A 17,300-nucleotide genomic window follows, 5' to 3' on the forward strand; every position below is an offset into this window, starting at 1 on the left:
CACCGAGCGACGTCGTTGTTTCTCCTCCAAGCAAAAAGAGAACACCAGGTCTTTACCAGAATTACCATCGCCTTACTGACGACGACGATGACAGATTCTAGAAAGCTCTGAAGTCTTAAATACTCCCTACGACGCCTCTCCTCAATTATCCTCCGGTCGAAACGCCGGTGACAGCTACTCCTGCGCATAAGATATTACCAACATGTGCTGCTACTCGTCGACGACTCGTCTACTTGCCGGCCGGTCGATGAGAAGCGGCAGCTGACTGATAGATGGTACTTGGATGCATGAGATAGTTGGGGAGGCGTCGCCGTCACACGGTCGATGATCATCTTCTCAAGCCTGTCCCTTTTGTTTAATCCCCGTCGTCCATCGCAGCGTGCGCGCCCACAACCCCACCTCTCCCCTCTCCCCCACCCTAAATCGCGCCCCCACGAACTGAACTGAACACCACAGCTAGCGTCACGACGGCACATGATACAGGCGCACAGCCCTCCCTCGCGTTTGTTTACTTCCACCTCGCCGTACGTTTCCTTCTTTATATCCGGCGGATCGTCGGTTTGTCCCTAGCTGGTGGCGTCGATCCAAACCTCTAGCTCCGGCGTCCGCCTGCTAGCTAGCTGCTTCGTCCATCCGCACTGCCATCTGCTAGCTAGTGCTTCTCCGGTTCTTGCTTTCCGTATGGACAGCGAGTGGAGCGACGGGGCGATGTCCGGCGGCGAGCACAAAGCCCGCGGTGACGGGGTTTCCGCTGACAGCAGCCCGGGGTCCCCGCCAGCGGCGCCGTCGACGGCCACGTCGTCGGCGCCTAGCGTTCCCGGGAGGAGGCGGTCGTTGCAGAAGCGGGTGGTGACCGTGCCGCTCGCCGACGTGAGCGTCCCGCGGCCCAAGGGCGTCGGCGAGGGCAACACCCCCACCGACTCATGGGCATGGCGGAAGTACGGCCAGAAGCCCATCAAGGGCTCCCCCTTCCCAAGGTACGTGTACTGTGAACTAATTAAGCCACCAATAACTCTGCAATTATTTGGGAGTTGGGGGGAATGGGATTGGGATTGGGACAGAATTAATTTGCTTCCGGCCGTGACACGGCCTTGTGCTGTTCGGGGATCGACTTCGATCTTGTCATTGTCATGCAGTGTTGAGTTGTGTTACTCGTGTATGCACACGGAGAGAGGTTTACTGATCCAGGTTTTGGGTTGCAATTGGTGTTTGCGAGCAGGGCTTACTACAGGTGCAGTAGCTCCAAGGGGTGCCCGGCGAGGAAGCAGGTGGAGAGGAGCCAGGCCGACCCGGACATGGTGCTCGTCACCTACTCCTACGAGCACAACCACTCCAGCGCGGTGGCGAGGGCGCAGAACCGCCCGGTCCAGAACCAGAAGCCCATCCACAAGCAGCAGCAGCCCGCCCCGCCGCCTGATCATGATCAGCCAGCGGATCCATCCGACAACACGCACCAAGGCGCCAACGTTGCCGGCGGCCACCAGATCGTCACCGAGAGCCGCCCAGCGCCTGCGGCCATCGAGGTACACGACGAGTTCCGGTGGCTCTACGACGTCGTGACCGTCACCTCGTCGTCGTCGCCCTCCGAGGTCGAGGAGGCCGACGACATGCTGATGTACGGGCCGATGTTCTTCGGCAAAGCGGCCGTCGGCACGGCCTCGCTCCTTCCCGACGAGTTCGGGGACGTTCTAGGCGGGGAAGGAGGAACAACGAGCGAGGAGGACGCCATGTTCGCGGGGCTCGGCGAGCTGCCGGAATGCGCCATGGTGTTCCGGCGCAACGGCCTGGCGGGAGGTGTCAAGGTCGAGCAGCCGGCGGAGGGCACTGCCATGACATGAGCATTACGTACGTGATCTGACATGTGGGACGTACATGACATGGTCATCCAATAAGATCGATCGAGCAGATAAACTCATGGGGTTTTGGTTTCTTGTTCTCTTGCCCTTTGTTGGTTAGTTTCCTCACCACCTTCTTTTGGTTCTTTTAATCATACTGTACCACATACATTAGCACACAGAAGATGAGAAGAATCTGAAACAATAGTATTGCACAGAGTTGATTGGACGAGGGATTGAGAGCGACAAAACCCCTTTTGTCAATGGTTTGGTTGAATCATTTGTCTTGTAGCACTATTCAAATACTCCGGTCTATCGTAGACGCATACAAATAAAAATAGAAAAGCTCTTCGACTTTTGCAATGCTAGATTACCTAGGTCAAGGTCATTGTCATGACACCTAAAAGGATAAACTTGAATTGTTCATGACCGTGAAAACACAAAGTACTAGCAATTTCTCGTCAGATGCATTCTGAAACTCTAGCTGCCTTTGAGGTGAAGGATTCACTCACAGCCTGACGAAACTAGAAGGAATCAAAGATACACTAGCTAGTTTTGCTAGTATATACTACACATGGGTCAGTTTCACATCTGGTATCCAATGGTATGAACCGTGGGCTCGACTTTCCTGCGGTTTGGCGTGTGACAGCGAGCAGTTGGCAGCAACTTGCCGATAAACATATTGGTTGACTCCCTCTTCCGATGTGAGTTGCAGTCTCACTTGCACACACAAAGCCGATCGACGTCTCTTGCGTGCGGCCATAGCATGTTTGATAGCTAACTATTCGATCAGATGGATTGACTAACTTTATTTTCTATGGAAAAACTCATGCCATTAATTAATATGTGCAGCAAGATCGCTGGCAACCGGAAATTAGGCAAAGATAGGTACACGGCCCGGCCATACCCATACAGTTTGGGGATCCGAGACCATCTTGGCACCAGTCACTCGGGTAATACGAAATACTAGAGAAAGAAGTAAAATTTAAGCAAGCGGGAGTATTGTATTCGCTTCTTGTGAAAGAAAAACGTGGAGCGAGAGTCGGAGAGTGGCATGGTGGCACCACCGCAGCACGCTGCACGCATCGCGGGCGTCGCGCACAAGGGTTCTTAACAATCCCAAAGTAAGCGGTGCTCCTGTAATCGGTAAGCCCCACATCTAAGCGCCTCACCGTCACCGATTACTGATGTTTTGTAAGCTCAGATCGAATCTAGAGGTAAATTAATGGTGTACGGTACCTCGACTAGGCTGCCGCATTAGCTGGAGCAGAGATCATGAAGTAGAGTACTTGAGTAACTTTACCGGTTTCGCTCCCAAGGACACGGAGAAGCTGACGGAACGTGGCAACCAGCACCGACACGCTTGAAATGGAGGCTTCGATCTGAATGTACAAACAACTGCAAAATGTACTTACAATCTGCAAAGCACAAGCAAAAGATGCCGGAACAATGGAGCCAGATAAGTATACTACCGTAGCAAGGAAGCCACGAAGAGCTTGCACATGCTGAAGAATTCAAGAAAGCAGCACAAGGGATAATTCTACGGAGGCAAATCGCAGGGCAATTCTCCTTTGGCACTAGCTAGCAGAGCCTAGATCGATGGGTATTCAGCACGGCCTGCTGCATTGCAATGAAATGGCTGCTTTCTTGTGCCCAAGGAGAACCGCCCTGTAATTCACAGTCCGCGCGGCCGGATCAGGAACCTCTCTGCTGCCGGTGCTTTCTGCGATGATTGTCAAGTGTCGACGAGTGCATGCTTAACTCCTTCCTCTCGCCTGACTGGCATATATAGCGCCAAACCGGCCTCGGGAAATGGATCCTGCGCGGCATATGCTGGGACTGAGCGGAGAGAAGGACTATTCCAGGGGAGCTTCGTTTCCTGACGGCGATCTAGAGATCTTCGGTCAGATTTTGCTTTTCCCCCATGGATCGGAATGTGCTTCCAAAATGGAAAGCATGGTCCCTCTTGGGCGACCTATTCCCCTCCGAAAGCAAGAGATCGAGTTTCTTCTTGGTGTGCTGCCTGGCTTCTCTGCAGCTCTTCTTGCCCTTCAGATTCGCTTGGTCGATTCTCTAAGGACTGGACCTGGCTGTTGTCTAGTGAGCTGAGGGCACATTCCATAGGATCTTCCCCATTTGCAACTGGCGAGGCATGGCCTTTCGCCATGAGTGCAACAGAACGATAGCTTTCCTAAATTCGAGAAACTTTACACGCCCCAAGAGCCGTACACACGTGCACGTACCCTTTGCATATGCGAGCAGCCAACAAGTGATATCCGCCCGCTCCCTAAAAATTGAAACAAAGGAGATTAGGAACGAAATCACAAGTTCTCTCAATTGAGGTATTCAGGTTGCATGTCCGGAGCAGACAGACCGGAGCGCATCGTGCATGTATGCCTGCTGCTCCTTTCACTACATCATATTTCTGCCGAATATGCCACGGGCGGCATATCAGGAATATTCAAAGAGATTTAGTAAGGTCGTAGGAACGGAAGATCAGAGCCAGCTTAACTGCGGCAAGCCACGCCTGCTCGAATGCTTGATCAGGCGATCGGATATTACAATCGGATCATGCCGATTCCTAGTACAAAATGTATTTGCATATGCCCGTGCAAGACGACGTCTGCATCTATAAATATGTAGGGGCAAAACCTGGAACGTATCAGCGAGTCAGTGACACCAAGTGCAAAACCCTCAACCTCAACATAGGACGAGTGTCCTTCCAAAACGAGAAGGACGGGGAGTACTAGGACGCATGCATTGCCGGGCTAGTCTTCCTTGGCAGTGTTCGCACCCGCGCAAGGTGGCGATCAACTGGGCACACTGCCAAAGGAGATTTGCCCAGTGATGCAGAACTGCGGCCTTTGCTTGTTGCCTACAACCTACTGAATTTTGGTGACCCGCACACACAGACACGCAGATAGAGTGTTCAGAGGTAGAAGAAGAAAGAGTTCTTGTGCAGTGTTCAACTTGTTGCTTGTCGCTGGTTTTCTTCCCTTTATATTCAACAGAAAGCGAGTAGTGTCGTGAGGATCGCCATGCCCCCGACTGGGTCGTGTCATCTAACGACCTGGAGGCTGGAGCATGCCCACGGAGATACTAGATTGGCGGACGAGATCGTCGTCTTTCGCCCGGGTAAAAAACTCTAACTGAAAATGGATAAGACCAACGAAACTGAAACTTAAAACCTAACTCTGACGAAACTGAGTTATATCCTAACAGCTAGTTTATTTCCAACAGACCTAAGAGTAACTGTAGCAGATCCAGTAAAAAATCGCAGACCGATTTTGCGGTATGGTTCAGCATCCGCATGATCATATGTAACTCGTACTATAAAACCACATAGGGTTGAAAACCCAAGGTCTGGCCTTAGCTGGTTGTGACTGGCAATGGTCTTGTTGGAGGCATTGTTTTGAGAGTGGGGACTATCTTCACGGTGAAAACCTAAGACATTTGGTCGGGCGACGACGGCGCTGGTGCACTGTTTCCTTCTTAGAGCCGTCGGTTTTGCAGAGTTTGTATTTCAGGTGTTGTCACGGTGGTGGTCATATTGCTGTTGCTAGGTCTGGAATGCTCTAGCGGGACTTTTATTTCTTTACTCTTTTTTAGTTGTGTGTATCCGTACTGCCACTGGAGCGTTGTTGCAGAAACTAGGTGTAATTGATATCTTTTGATATTAATATATTCCCTTTATATAACCCCGCATAGTGTAGAATTGAGCGTCCGCCTACCATGTTTGACAAGTGTCTCTTTTTTCAAGTCAATTGTGGACCTCTGCTAGCTATTCCTTCACCAAATAAGCCCCAACGGAATCCCCTCTCCAGAAAGCCCCAACGGAATCCCCTCTCCATAAACACACAGCCATGGCCGTCCGTCTTAAGAACAATCGTTCCAGTCGCTATGCCTTTTCCCCAACCATCGTCGTAAAGTCGCGGAGAAGTCGCAGAACATCACTGCATGCATCTGGTAGCACAACAGGTAGCAGCATCGCCCACCACCCTTATCCAGCATCCTAAAACTCGGCTGGTAGCACTGCCATCCATAGATGGCACCTCCGCCTATGGCTCACAGCACCACCACCCAACACTTGTAGCAACACCAACCACTGATGGTAGCAGCACCCCCCACTGCTTGCAAAAACACCACCCACCACCGGTAGCAACGCCGGCCACTGCTGGTAGCATCACCACCACAACAGAACACACCGTCGGTACAAACGTCTGCCACTGATGGTAGCAGGGCACCACACAGGTGGTAGCGTCGCGTCGTCCCTGCCATTTGCAGCATCCGACTCCGGTCGCAGCAGCGACGACGCTCGTCACAACACCGCCACCCATGGCAGGCGGCACGATCGTCTGCCTTCTGAAGCCTCACCGCCAGTCGAGAAGAGGTGAGGGTAGAGGAGACGTAGGGCATCGATGGTGGTCAGCAGGACAGGAGATGTAGGGCATCGGTGGTCGGAAAGTGGAGGTACACGACACCATGCCCGTTGGCGATTTGATCTATGAGAAGAATACATGAGGGAGAATTGTGCAGAAAAATTGAGAAAATATAAGATTGGGGTGGGCCCTAGCCACATTGCCTCACTTGTAATCAACCCGACATGGATGTGTGTCATCTGGTCAATGCGGGGGACGCACTGCGCATGATCCCCCAGGTGAACCCAAGCATTTTCCAACAGAATATTCATTGTGATGGATAGTCGATGCATTTAGATAATAATTTTCTCACTTCCATTTTACCAACATTCACACTAGCTTTCATTATAACATTAGCTCCATTTGTAGAAAATATGTAACGTTAGACAATACTTTTCAAATTCTAAACATTCAGATTTAAACTAAGAATATTTTTTGATCTAAAAGTTGCAATCAAACATCACCAAAAAGTATCGAATGCCCCATAATAATCAAGCACCACCAGCTTTGACATCACCACCACGGCACCACTGCTGTCATCACCACCATTAACCAAAGTTTCAAGCAATGTTAACTATTTTCGTTACATAGATTTATTCTTTGTAGTTTAAATTTCTTCATTTTCTAATGGATTTCTTCGGCATGTCGTCGCAACATGGAATAGAACACATAGAAGCACGGCTGGCCGACAGCGGCAAGGTGAGGGAGCAGAGCAATCACATGACCGGGTCAATTGTTTCAGCTCTGCCCTTAGTTTTGCAGTGGTCGACAAATGGATGAATCAATTGCATTTTTGTACAACAGTTGTAGTCGTTGTTGAAATCCTTGAGGTGACAGTTGCAGCAGGAGAATGGAATTTTGCTTATTTTCTCCAACATTCAGGTGTCCTTTCTCCTTTTCTGCATTCATGAGACCAAGGCATGATATATATACTATATAAACGTGTTGCCTAAAAATTATTTATTTCTCCTGTGAAATTTCTCGCTAAACATAGTTTGGCTTTTAGAAGGAACAAATAAAAATCTATTGTTGTTTAGGCTACAATGATTTTGATCGTTGATGTGTAAAATTGGCCTTTTTCTCCACTGCAGTTGCTGGTTCCATACATGGTAAGGCCCAAATCCATGAGTATTAAATTGAAAAGATGAGCAACTTGTGTACCCAATGAGACCTCTTTTTTGTTTGCGAATGAATCTTTATACTCAAACAGCATCAAAGATTACAATCTCTATGGCATATGTTTATTAAACCCTCTGGACCACGCGAACCTTACTCTCGTATGAGCATTAGTTCTAGCATAGTTTGCTAAGAAATAACTACTATTATTCTGGCATTTTTTGATATGAGTAATACAAGTTTGACGAACCTTTATCAAAGTTTTGATCTCTTCTATCAACGTGATATAGACTGAGCGATCAATATCATTATTACCCAACATCTTGGCTGTCCCCAACCAATCTGTCTCCACTCTCCATAATCAAAGGTTGATTGCACCAATGTATTGCTAACGATAGGCCCTCTATAGCTGCATTGAGCTCTGCACCAAGTGCATCCCAGCATGAGAATAGCTGACAGCACTATGTCAAAATGATGTCCCTATTATGATCCCAAAGAATCATGCCAGCCCCAGCATCACCTTCAGCTCCAAAAGAACCATCAGTGTTTAGCTTGCACCCAGCCTACCGGGGGCGGGTTCCAATGTGGTGTCAATACATTATCCTTAGCACTCACCGTATGGAACGGGTTCTCCTCAACATCCAAGATGATTTTTTCTTTAGTAATATCCTCTCCTGGGTGATATCTAACCTATACCCCTATATTATTATTATATAATGTACCAGTTTTGAATTGGTTCTAAAACGTCAATTTCAGCCGTTGATCTCCTAGATCCAACGACTCAGAACAGCCGGATTCGCCATGAACAATATAGTAGATCAGATGCCTCCAGACACTTCTTGCTTACTCCGTGAGCCAATGTTACAACATGATGAGTAGATCAGAGCAGGCTGGAGCCGGCTGGAGAGCGACGTGGTCGCCGATGGCTTGCAAGGAGAGGCAGCGCAGGGTCATATTGTAGGAGGCGGACGCGGGCAGCCCTAACCCGCTTTGCAATGCCGACGGGAACTCGCGGAGGAGGCTGATGCTGTCAGGAGACTGGAGAGAGCCTCATATTCCCGTGACTCTCCCTATCTCGCGTGCGGCGGAGGCCTGAACCTACTGACTAGGGGGCATCTTCCGGCTCTGGCGGAAGGAGTTGACGCAGCTGGTGAGGGGGCACTTCTGCCCGGCCTATTTCGGCTCCGATGGAAGGACGCGCGGCAGCACCGAGTGAGCCTCTTCCGGCTCCAGTGGAAGGATGCGTGGCTGCCGACGGTGGAACATCTTCCGACTCCAGTGAAAGGAAGTGCAGCAGGCGGATACGGGAGAGGAGGCGACTGCTGGCGAGGAAAGCGCGGAGACGGACATCGAGGGAGGATGAAGAGATGGTGCGATTTGGGGATTTTCTTTCCCCTGCTCAATGCGGTACTCGACGATAGGAAGATGCGATTATCTTTTTTGCTCTAGAACAAATGCGATTTAGTTTTTTTTAGAACTTTCCCACTATTTATTTAATTCATAATGTCTTGGGGAATACTCAACTCAGCCGGAGACTGACCCAACCAAACTAATTTGTAATGAGGACTGGGTGTAGCTAATCAAAAACCGCCGAGAAACTTCCACTGAAGAAGGCGGTTTACCATGCACAACTTCATTCCTAATATACCATGTTCTCCGTAAGGTCATCAAGACCTTGCATATAATCCCATCTGGCAGATTAACAAGAAAATTCAAAAGCCAATCAGTGGCCGTATTCTGAATAGAAGCTAAGGGGGGGTAGCTGCCACTTTTCTTGGGGCAAAAAGGCTGCCACTTTTCGGCCATAAAGTTCCAAAAGATCTTTGCCAGTGTGCAACTAAAAAAAGGGTGAAAATTATCTTCCGTGCCACAAACTGGGCATTGATCATTAACCTAAAGTGTACCTTTATATTTATTCCGCCATGTAGGCAGGGAGCGCTATGCAAAGTGTTGCACCTTTGGTGCATCTGATTTCCAAATTAAGTCTCAGACTTTTCTCAGACCATCAGATGATGAACTTGTGGACACATTCGATTCACACAAGATATCCTCCATCGCAAGTCCATGTGCACTACGGACTGTCAATAGGCCGTGCTTGACAGGTGCCCAGGCAAGATGATCTTCCTCTAGCCTTGAAGAAGGATTTATCTTCAATATTTTAGAAAGATCAACTGGCATAAAATATTGATTCAGTAAGTCCACTCTCCATCGCCCAAACTGGTCAAGTAGCTCTGAAACGAATCGGACCCTACATCTTCTACCCAATGGGACTTCTTACAAATACATCATGGTGGCTGACTGTTCTCTCAGACTCGGAGTCTTCCGAAAGGCCAACAATATACAGCTATCTGGTCAAGGAAAGTACTTATAATTTAGTCTGTATTTGGTACGAACCTAATGCATTATACTGCCTGTTGTTGCCCCGAATACATGTGCACAAGCATGTGATCGATGTGTCAACCTCTTTTTTCTGACTGTTGCAACATGATTATAAACAAAGAGAACAATGGCGTATGAATTAGGTGAGAGAACTATTCATACTCGATGGGGAACCAATGAAGTTATAGATCATGGATGTACATCATTGTTCACCTCCGTATCGGTCTTGGCCTGTGCAGCGCAGTCAATGACAGATCACTGAATGCGTCTGACCCAGCCTAGCGGCTGATGTATAGTGATTGGATTGTCTGCCCGGACACATTCCTTAACTAAATTTGGGCCGTGAATGCGTCCACGCAGAAACGGCGCGAACGTACCAAGCGTCCGTCACCATCTACCTTGGGCCTGCCTGGCGGCGATCGTGACAACTGAATCGATGCCCTCCCTGGGTGGCCGCATCACTGCCGCGGCCTAGTAGCCTTCAATGACACGTTTTGGCTTCAGCGGCAGCGCTGGCGGACGGCGCTTGGGCTTTCACGCCGTCATCAATGGCAACCACATGGAAAGATCCACAAGCATTCATGGAGGCCGCCTCGTCCCTTTATAAGCAGTCGTATGATGTCAGCCATGGGCAAGGGATGACCATGGCTGAAGCCAAAGCACAACCTCAAGGCCTCATCGTCGACGATGCCCGAAGAAGAACAAGAACATGACTAAGAAGCCACGCATCCACGTGTCTGTCACCGTCGAAGTCGCCCACCAAAATCCAAGAACACGAAGCCTGTGCCCCAATGGCGGGTTTCGTACCACCCTCCAGGTTGTACCATTTCGGCGACGAAGGCATGACCTTCTAAGTGACCTCACCCATTGTGCTGAGAGGGTGAAGAGGTGGATCCACAGTGTGAGGGAAAAGTACCTCGACGCCGCTCCGACCAAGTGTGTTGGCTTGGACTGCGAGTTCACCATCGCGAAGCCAGTAAGCCAGAAGGACCTTCCACTCCAGCAGAGCCAGCGCGCCGCCGTCCTCCAACTCTACCTCGCCAACGAGGTGTTCGTCTTCCAGATTGTGCATGTGAATGCAGTTCTGGAGGCCCTCAGGGATTCCTTACGAATGAGTCAATCAGATTCGATGACACTGCTATCGGCAAAGACCTGAAGATGCTCAAGTATTACGGCCTCACAGCCATTCCGAGGCCTCGCAACTGACAAAGAACTATCCTCCTCACTCTACGCTCTGTCCAACCATTACATTGGGATAAAACTTGTGAAGAAGCCTCGCAATTCCATTCGATACGACAACTGGTCCGAGTTCCCATTGGACTATGATCACCTCAAGTATGCAGCTCTAGATGCACGCCTAAACTTCGATATAACTACGAAGCACTAGCATCTAGTCGGCTACGATAGCATTATGGATCGCCTCAATATAGAGATGATGTAATGGACTAATATAAATGGTTGAAATTATGAATGAAGTTGCATCGTTTTGCATTCAAGAATTGATACATCACACACGGTTGAGTTGAGTTGAAGTACAAACGTGTGCAATGGCCTCACACCTCGTTACACACGATTTGTTACTTCAAAATCATGTGATGTAAGCACACAAGATTCTTGCACGAAACAACCGTGTGTTTTTTGCTCACAAGTCCTAAACAGTTTACTCTTTCTCCATCGTGTCAGAAATGTGGACCCATCATGTCGGACGGAAGAAACCCTTGCAGCTGTCTTTTCTACTATAAATTAGGACCGGTCTTCGTCCTTGTCCAGTCTCACTCCACTCCACTCCACTCCACATACCACAACCGCTCCTCTACTTAGATCCACGACGATGAAGAGATCACCCCGAAAGATTACCTAGTCGGTGAGGCAAAACCTAGTTTCTGGACGGAGATCCACGCTTTTGGAGGCCGGTCCTGCACATGATGCCTCGTCCTCGTCCTCGTCTTCCACCATGGCAATGGCCACGATCTCCACCATGGCCACGACGGCGCAAGAATGCTTCATCGCCCTCCCGCAAATTTGCTTCTTATCTTTTCCATGTTTACATATTTACAGCGCAAATCTACTATAAACAGCACCATTGGCAGGATTGGATTATATTGTGATTTAGATCTATGTTTTATTCATTAGTTATATCCATTAGTTTGCTTAGTGCAGATACAGTAATGTCATATTTACATCCATTAGTTTGCTTAGTGCAAATGTAATAGTGTGTTGGCGCAGATCCAATATATATTTATTCGATCTTGATTGGGTTATGATACCAATGATTAAAATGTTAGCGAGATGGATTTGTCTCTACCTAGTTCTGTCGAACAACTATACGTCTTCAGACGTGGTAGACACAAAATCATCTTACTGCCTATATGAGACATATATATTGTTTGTTCATTCGTTTGATAGTGTGATGTTTAACCATAGCTATCTCCATCTCTAATCTATACACTTGGTAATAGGGATTTTATTTTGGTAACTCTACATAAGATAAAGGAAAGCAAAGGTGTGCGTCGCCGTGTTCGCGATCGCTTTGCCTCGGCGTTCTAACGTATGATTACTAATTATTTGGATTTTAAATCATTGATAATTATTTTCTTGTTAATATTTTCTCACTTTCTTGTTAATTGTTTGCAAGACATGCAATGGCACGGTCGCAGAAACATGGAAGGAACTCAGTTGCAAAACATTAAGACGACGCACCTTAAACTTCTCTATTCATATCTTCGCAAGGATAAATGGAGGAATCTCATATTCTTACGGAGACATGACTTATTTCTAGTCGTGTCTTCGTAAGGATAAATGGAGAAACCTAATATCCTCACGAAGATGCAAAATTGAAAGGAATTTTCACCTTCATTTCCTCACAGAAACAAAGACGTAACTAAGAAACGCTACTGTTAGGTTTATCGTGTCTCACACGTTCTTTGTAAAAAAAACCGTGTGCTTTGTTTTGACATATCACCCACCCTTGCATAGCGCAATTGTTAGGTTTATCGTGTGCGACAACCCATTTCAATTGTGTGCGACGCCCAATCTTGAACTATTGATTTAATCCCGCAGACAAGAAAGAGTAAGGTTTAAACAAAAGGAACCTGAAAAATGGAAGAAGCAGAATGGACCAGGCCTTGCTCCCTTGTGCTAATGTATATATGTACTTACACTTTGCATAAATACAATGCAATGCCCGTCCTATTATGGTCTACAATGACCATGTGAACACCAGCTTAGGATAACAAGTTGTACAGTACAAAAAGAAGCAGAACAAGTGGAGGCAGCTAGACAGCTGCAACCTGCATGAATAGACATAAACAAATGACATGGCCAGCCGGTTCGACTATAAGAGGAGTGACAAACCCAGAGGAATAAGAAGACATGCCCCAGTTTTAGATGTCGATTCTAGCAGTCTTCCACTTTCTTCTCTTTCATGTGCACAGGTTCTCCGCTCCCTGCAAAGCAATGAATTAGTCTTCTCCGCTCCATGAGATTAGTGCTGATGCTAGTAGCTAGTAGTTTTCCTGTGATCTGATCCTCGCTATTTCTTCACTCTTCACTTCCAATTTCCTTCACCACTTCTTTCCTTGCAAACAATTTCAGTTGGCTGATTGAACCATGGAACCTCAAGTATGGGCACCTTGCAAATATCAGCCAGCCGATTTGTCCATGGAACACTCTGTATGGATTCCTGGCGTCCCTGTGTCGTGTAAGTTCGAGCCAACCAAGATGACACGTTTAGAAGAAACGTCCGTAGCTAGCTCCAGCACAGGGCAGCAGCTGGTTCAGCATACAGCTGCAGACACACCCAGTCATGATGATCCATTTGCTATTTTCCAGAGCAAAGCACTAGAGCTTGAGCATGACAATGACCAGTGGGGAAACAAGATGCATAGGTACCCTGCAAGCATTCGAGAACTCGGCTACCGTTACACAGTTCCGACGATCGTGTCTATCGGGCCATACCACCATGGCCTAGACCACCTCAAGAAGGCGGAGGAGGCGAAGCATGTGGCCGCCTACAGCTGCATCAAGCACGCAGGCCTCTCAGTCCAAGAGATGTATGATGCGGTCGTCTCAGCCGCAGTCGCAGGAGAGGCCCGCAGGCTCTACGACAAGGACACAATGATAGGTACCGAGGATGACAACTTCCTGCCTATGATGTTTTATGATGCTTGCTTCTTGGTGCAGTTCATGTTTTGGATGGCCAGCGAAAAAGGCACGATGCAGATGCACCCGTGGTTGGACTTTTTTCTCAAGTCCAACAAGGGTGACATCTTTCATGACATCATGCTTCTTGAGAACCAGCTCCCCTGGGTGGTGGTTGAAACCCTCGCGAGGTTCACGTCCGTGAACTTGGAGAATTTCGCTAAAGGTTTCAAACTGCACAACATCCCCTCCCACACTCCGCTAATGGATGATCTCGAAGCCAAATCTTGTGCCGTTCATGATTCTACTGCTCCGTACAATCCGCCGCATCTCCTTGGCTACGTCCGATTCTATATTGTAGGGACAAACAAATCCCAGATGTACCAACCACACAAAGAAGCCAAAGTGGTATCATTTTCTCTTGGTGCCATTGAGCTTACAGCAATGGGCATCAAGCTCGCACCCAGCAAAACCACGGAACTCGCGGACATGGGCTTCAAGGAAGGGAGCTTCTCTGCCGAGCTCTTCCTGCCGCCCATAGTACTGACATATTCGCGTGCAAGCTACCTCTTCAACATGGCAGCTTTCGAGATGACCTCAAAGCTTCGACCTGGCCATGGAGAAGATAGTGCAGTCTGCTCGTATATCCAGCTCCTCAGCATGCTAATGGATAGGGAGGAGGATGTGCAGGAGCTACGATCCAGGGGTCTCCTGCCAGGAGGAGGAGGACTCACCGACAAGGAGACGCTCGACTTCTTTTTTTTTTTGCGAACGAGATATATTGATTAACTTAAAAGATTACAATCTCGCTCGACTTCTTCACCAGCCTTCGCGTCACAAAGGGGCCCTTGTATCACCGCAGTATTCGTGATGTTGAGATGTACAAGCAAAAGAGATGGATATGGGTCAAGGTGCGCGCATTTTGGCACAAGTACAAGAAACCCATGCTCGGAGCGCTCTCCATCCTTGCTACACTGTCCGGTGTCCTCGGGGCGGTGTTCAAAAAAAGATAGCTAGCTTGCTCTATGATGAATTGGCATTATTTTTCAGATAATATGTACCTTCAATATATATGCCAAAGATAAAATTCATTATATCTGTAAGTCGAGCAAATGATGAAAACCTTGTATTTCCTATATGTGGGCCAATCATGTTTTCACGGTTGTTTTGCATGCCACTAGTTCTACAAGTTATGCTCGTAGCTTTGGGTGTCCTTTCCATTCTTCCCTGGTTAGCAACTGTTGTAAGTGGAATAAATGTAATATGGTTGGTTGTGACTGTACATCTGTCTCATGTGAGAGTGAGTTCTACAAGTTATGCTCGTAGCTTTGAGTGTCCTTTCCATTCTTCCCTGGTTAGCAACTACCGTAAGTGGAATAAATGTAATATGGTTGGTTGTGACTGTACATCTGTCTCATGTGAGAGTGAGATCTACCTAGTGTTCCACCAACCATGCATGTGGGTATGCACATCTGGAAAAAAAAATGTGGAATGCATACCATGGCCATAATATGTGGATACTATAGATACTTGAGCAAGTTTAGATCATAGATGCCAGTCTGCGACGGTTCTGTAACACAGGAGTATTATTGTTATAGGGAGATTTTACAGTGCATCCTACTACACATTTAAAAGTGTGTAGTATATGTCAGATCTAATGGTTAAAATTGATTGGGCCCAAGGATAGCTTTGTAATTTTTTTAGATCCGTATTTTTTTTCTATTACGGTATGAATTGCTGTTGCTAATCTAATTAATGTGTTAATCTAGTACTCATTTCGTGCTCGCATAGGAAGAATCCTCAACGATTTGGGTAGGCTTGTCTCCATTCTCAGTCCCGACATCTGCCTCCTCCACTCCTGCCCCCATTCATCGTGCCAAGCGGTGGTATGTGGGCTCCATCGTCTCGTTCTCCTTATCGCGAGGGATGCCCTGCAGGCATGTCGATGCCGGGAATGTCGTTCGTAGTTTTGCGCCGGGTGGATTTTCCAAAAAAAAAAACGCCCAACAAGACAGCACCATCACCAGCGGAAGCGAAGAGCCAACCCTTGGCCAGTGCAAGATAACTATGCCACCCCACATGAGGAGACACCCCAACGTTGGACTCATGAGCACAGACACTTCCGAAGAACTACGCCTTCATGGCAACAAAGCCTGAAAGAGCAGCACGGGTATTAACAACAGCATAATAGATAGCCGTCAGAGATTGGGATGTGTAGCCAGTCCTGAAATCTCAGGGGACTTCACGATGAATTGAAGTGAGGCCAGCACTATCTCAGGTTTATTGAAAACATGGAGACTTGCATTTCTGGGCTGACCAGCACTATCTCAGATTTATTGAAAACACGGAGACTTGCATTTCTAGGCTGGTCTAATGGCGACAAAGAAATACTTCTTTCCATATGGTTCGTTCTCAATTAAGGATGGCTCAGAAATAGCTTTGAGGGAAGATAAGTGGCTAGGTAATGCTCCACTCCGAGAACATATTCAGCTTTGTACAATATTGTGTGTCAAATGCAATACAATCGCTAAGGTGTTGGAGTCTTCACCACAAAATGTGACATACAGAAGAGATCATGTTGGTCCTAGGCTAGCATCATGTAATGCTTTGCTACAGCGTCAAGCTTCGGTCCATTTGATGCAAAATCTACATGAGAGTGGTAAATTCTATGTGGATTCGTAATAAAAATGGAAAATGAAGATTCTGCTAAAGACTAAGGTTTTTTGCATGGTATCTTCTGTCACCATGAAGAGACTATCAAACACTTATTCTTCCTATGCAAATTTGCTAGATCTATTCTGACAACCAAGTAGGTTCTTCTACATTATATCCGCCATGTAGTGTTGCTAATATATTCAACAATTGGCTAAGTTGTATGGATAATAGGTTTAAAATACTTACTCGGGTGGGAGCGCTTGCCATTATTTGGTCACTTTGCAATGTTCATGGTCGTATCTTCAGCGTGTAGAGTATCACAACCTATTTATGGAGATATCAACATGGTTGGAGGACACTGAGAGGGGTATTTTTATCCAACATGGATGGCAGCGTAATTTGTGGATAGACCATCCATCACCTAAGGCGTTTTTTCAGTTTCTTAGAGGATTGACATCTAAACTATCTTGCAGGCGTTCATGACGTTTTTTCTTGACTGGAGAGAGGATCCCACTTCCAGAAGATGAGCCACCTAGGCCGGGCCTGACTCCACTGTGCCCATCGAGGGAAGCTTTCGCAGCCACATACTACGCACGGACTCTGGTAAGTTCTGTGCCTAACCAGTTGTCACCGTTTTCCTTTCACATGGCTAAGATGCTCACTCTTGTCAAGCACGTAGGGAACGGGAAGTTCGCGGAACCGACCCTCTCCTGGTTCATCGCGCGAGGGCACACCGATGCACCCCGGCCGCCATTCT

At 47.6% G+C, this 17,300-nt stretch overlaps 2 protein-coding genes across 2 annotated transcripts; both read left to right on the forward strand.

Moving 5' to 3' along the window:
• Positions 1-245: 245 nt before the first annotated feature.
• LOC127344604 (probable WRKY transcription factor 65) lies at positions 246-2,198 on the forward strand. Its single transcript, XM_051370914.2, has 2 exons — positions 246-977; positions 1,220-2,198. The coding sequence occupies exons 1-2, from the start codon at positions 682-684 to the stop codon at positions 1,836-1,838; spliced, it is 915 nt and encodes a 304-aa protein (XP_051226874.1). The 5' UTR covers positions 246-681; the 3' UTR covers positions 1,839-2,198.
• Positions 2,199-13,408: 11,210 nt separating this feature from the next.
• LOC127340070 (UPF0481 protein At3g47200) lies at positions 13,409-14,677 on the forward strand. The gene has a single exon (XM_051365849.1). The coding sequence runs from the start codon at positions 13,409-13,411 to the stop codon at positions 14,675-14,677; it is 1,269 nt and encodes a 422-aa protein (XP_051221809.1).
• Positions 14,678-17,300: the final 2,623 nt, after the last annotated feature.

The sequence above is a fragment of the Lolium perenne genome, chromosome 3, assembly GCF_019359855.2.
Source record: "Lolium perenne isolate Kyuss_39 chromosome 3, Kyuss_2.0, whole genome shotgun sequence".
In the NCBI taxonomy this organism is placed as follows: Eukaryota; Viridiplantae; Streptophyta; class Magnoliopsida; order Poales; family Poaceae; genus Lolium; species Lolium perenne.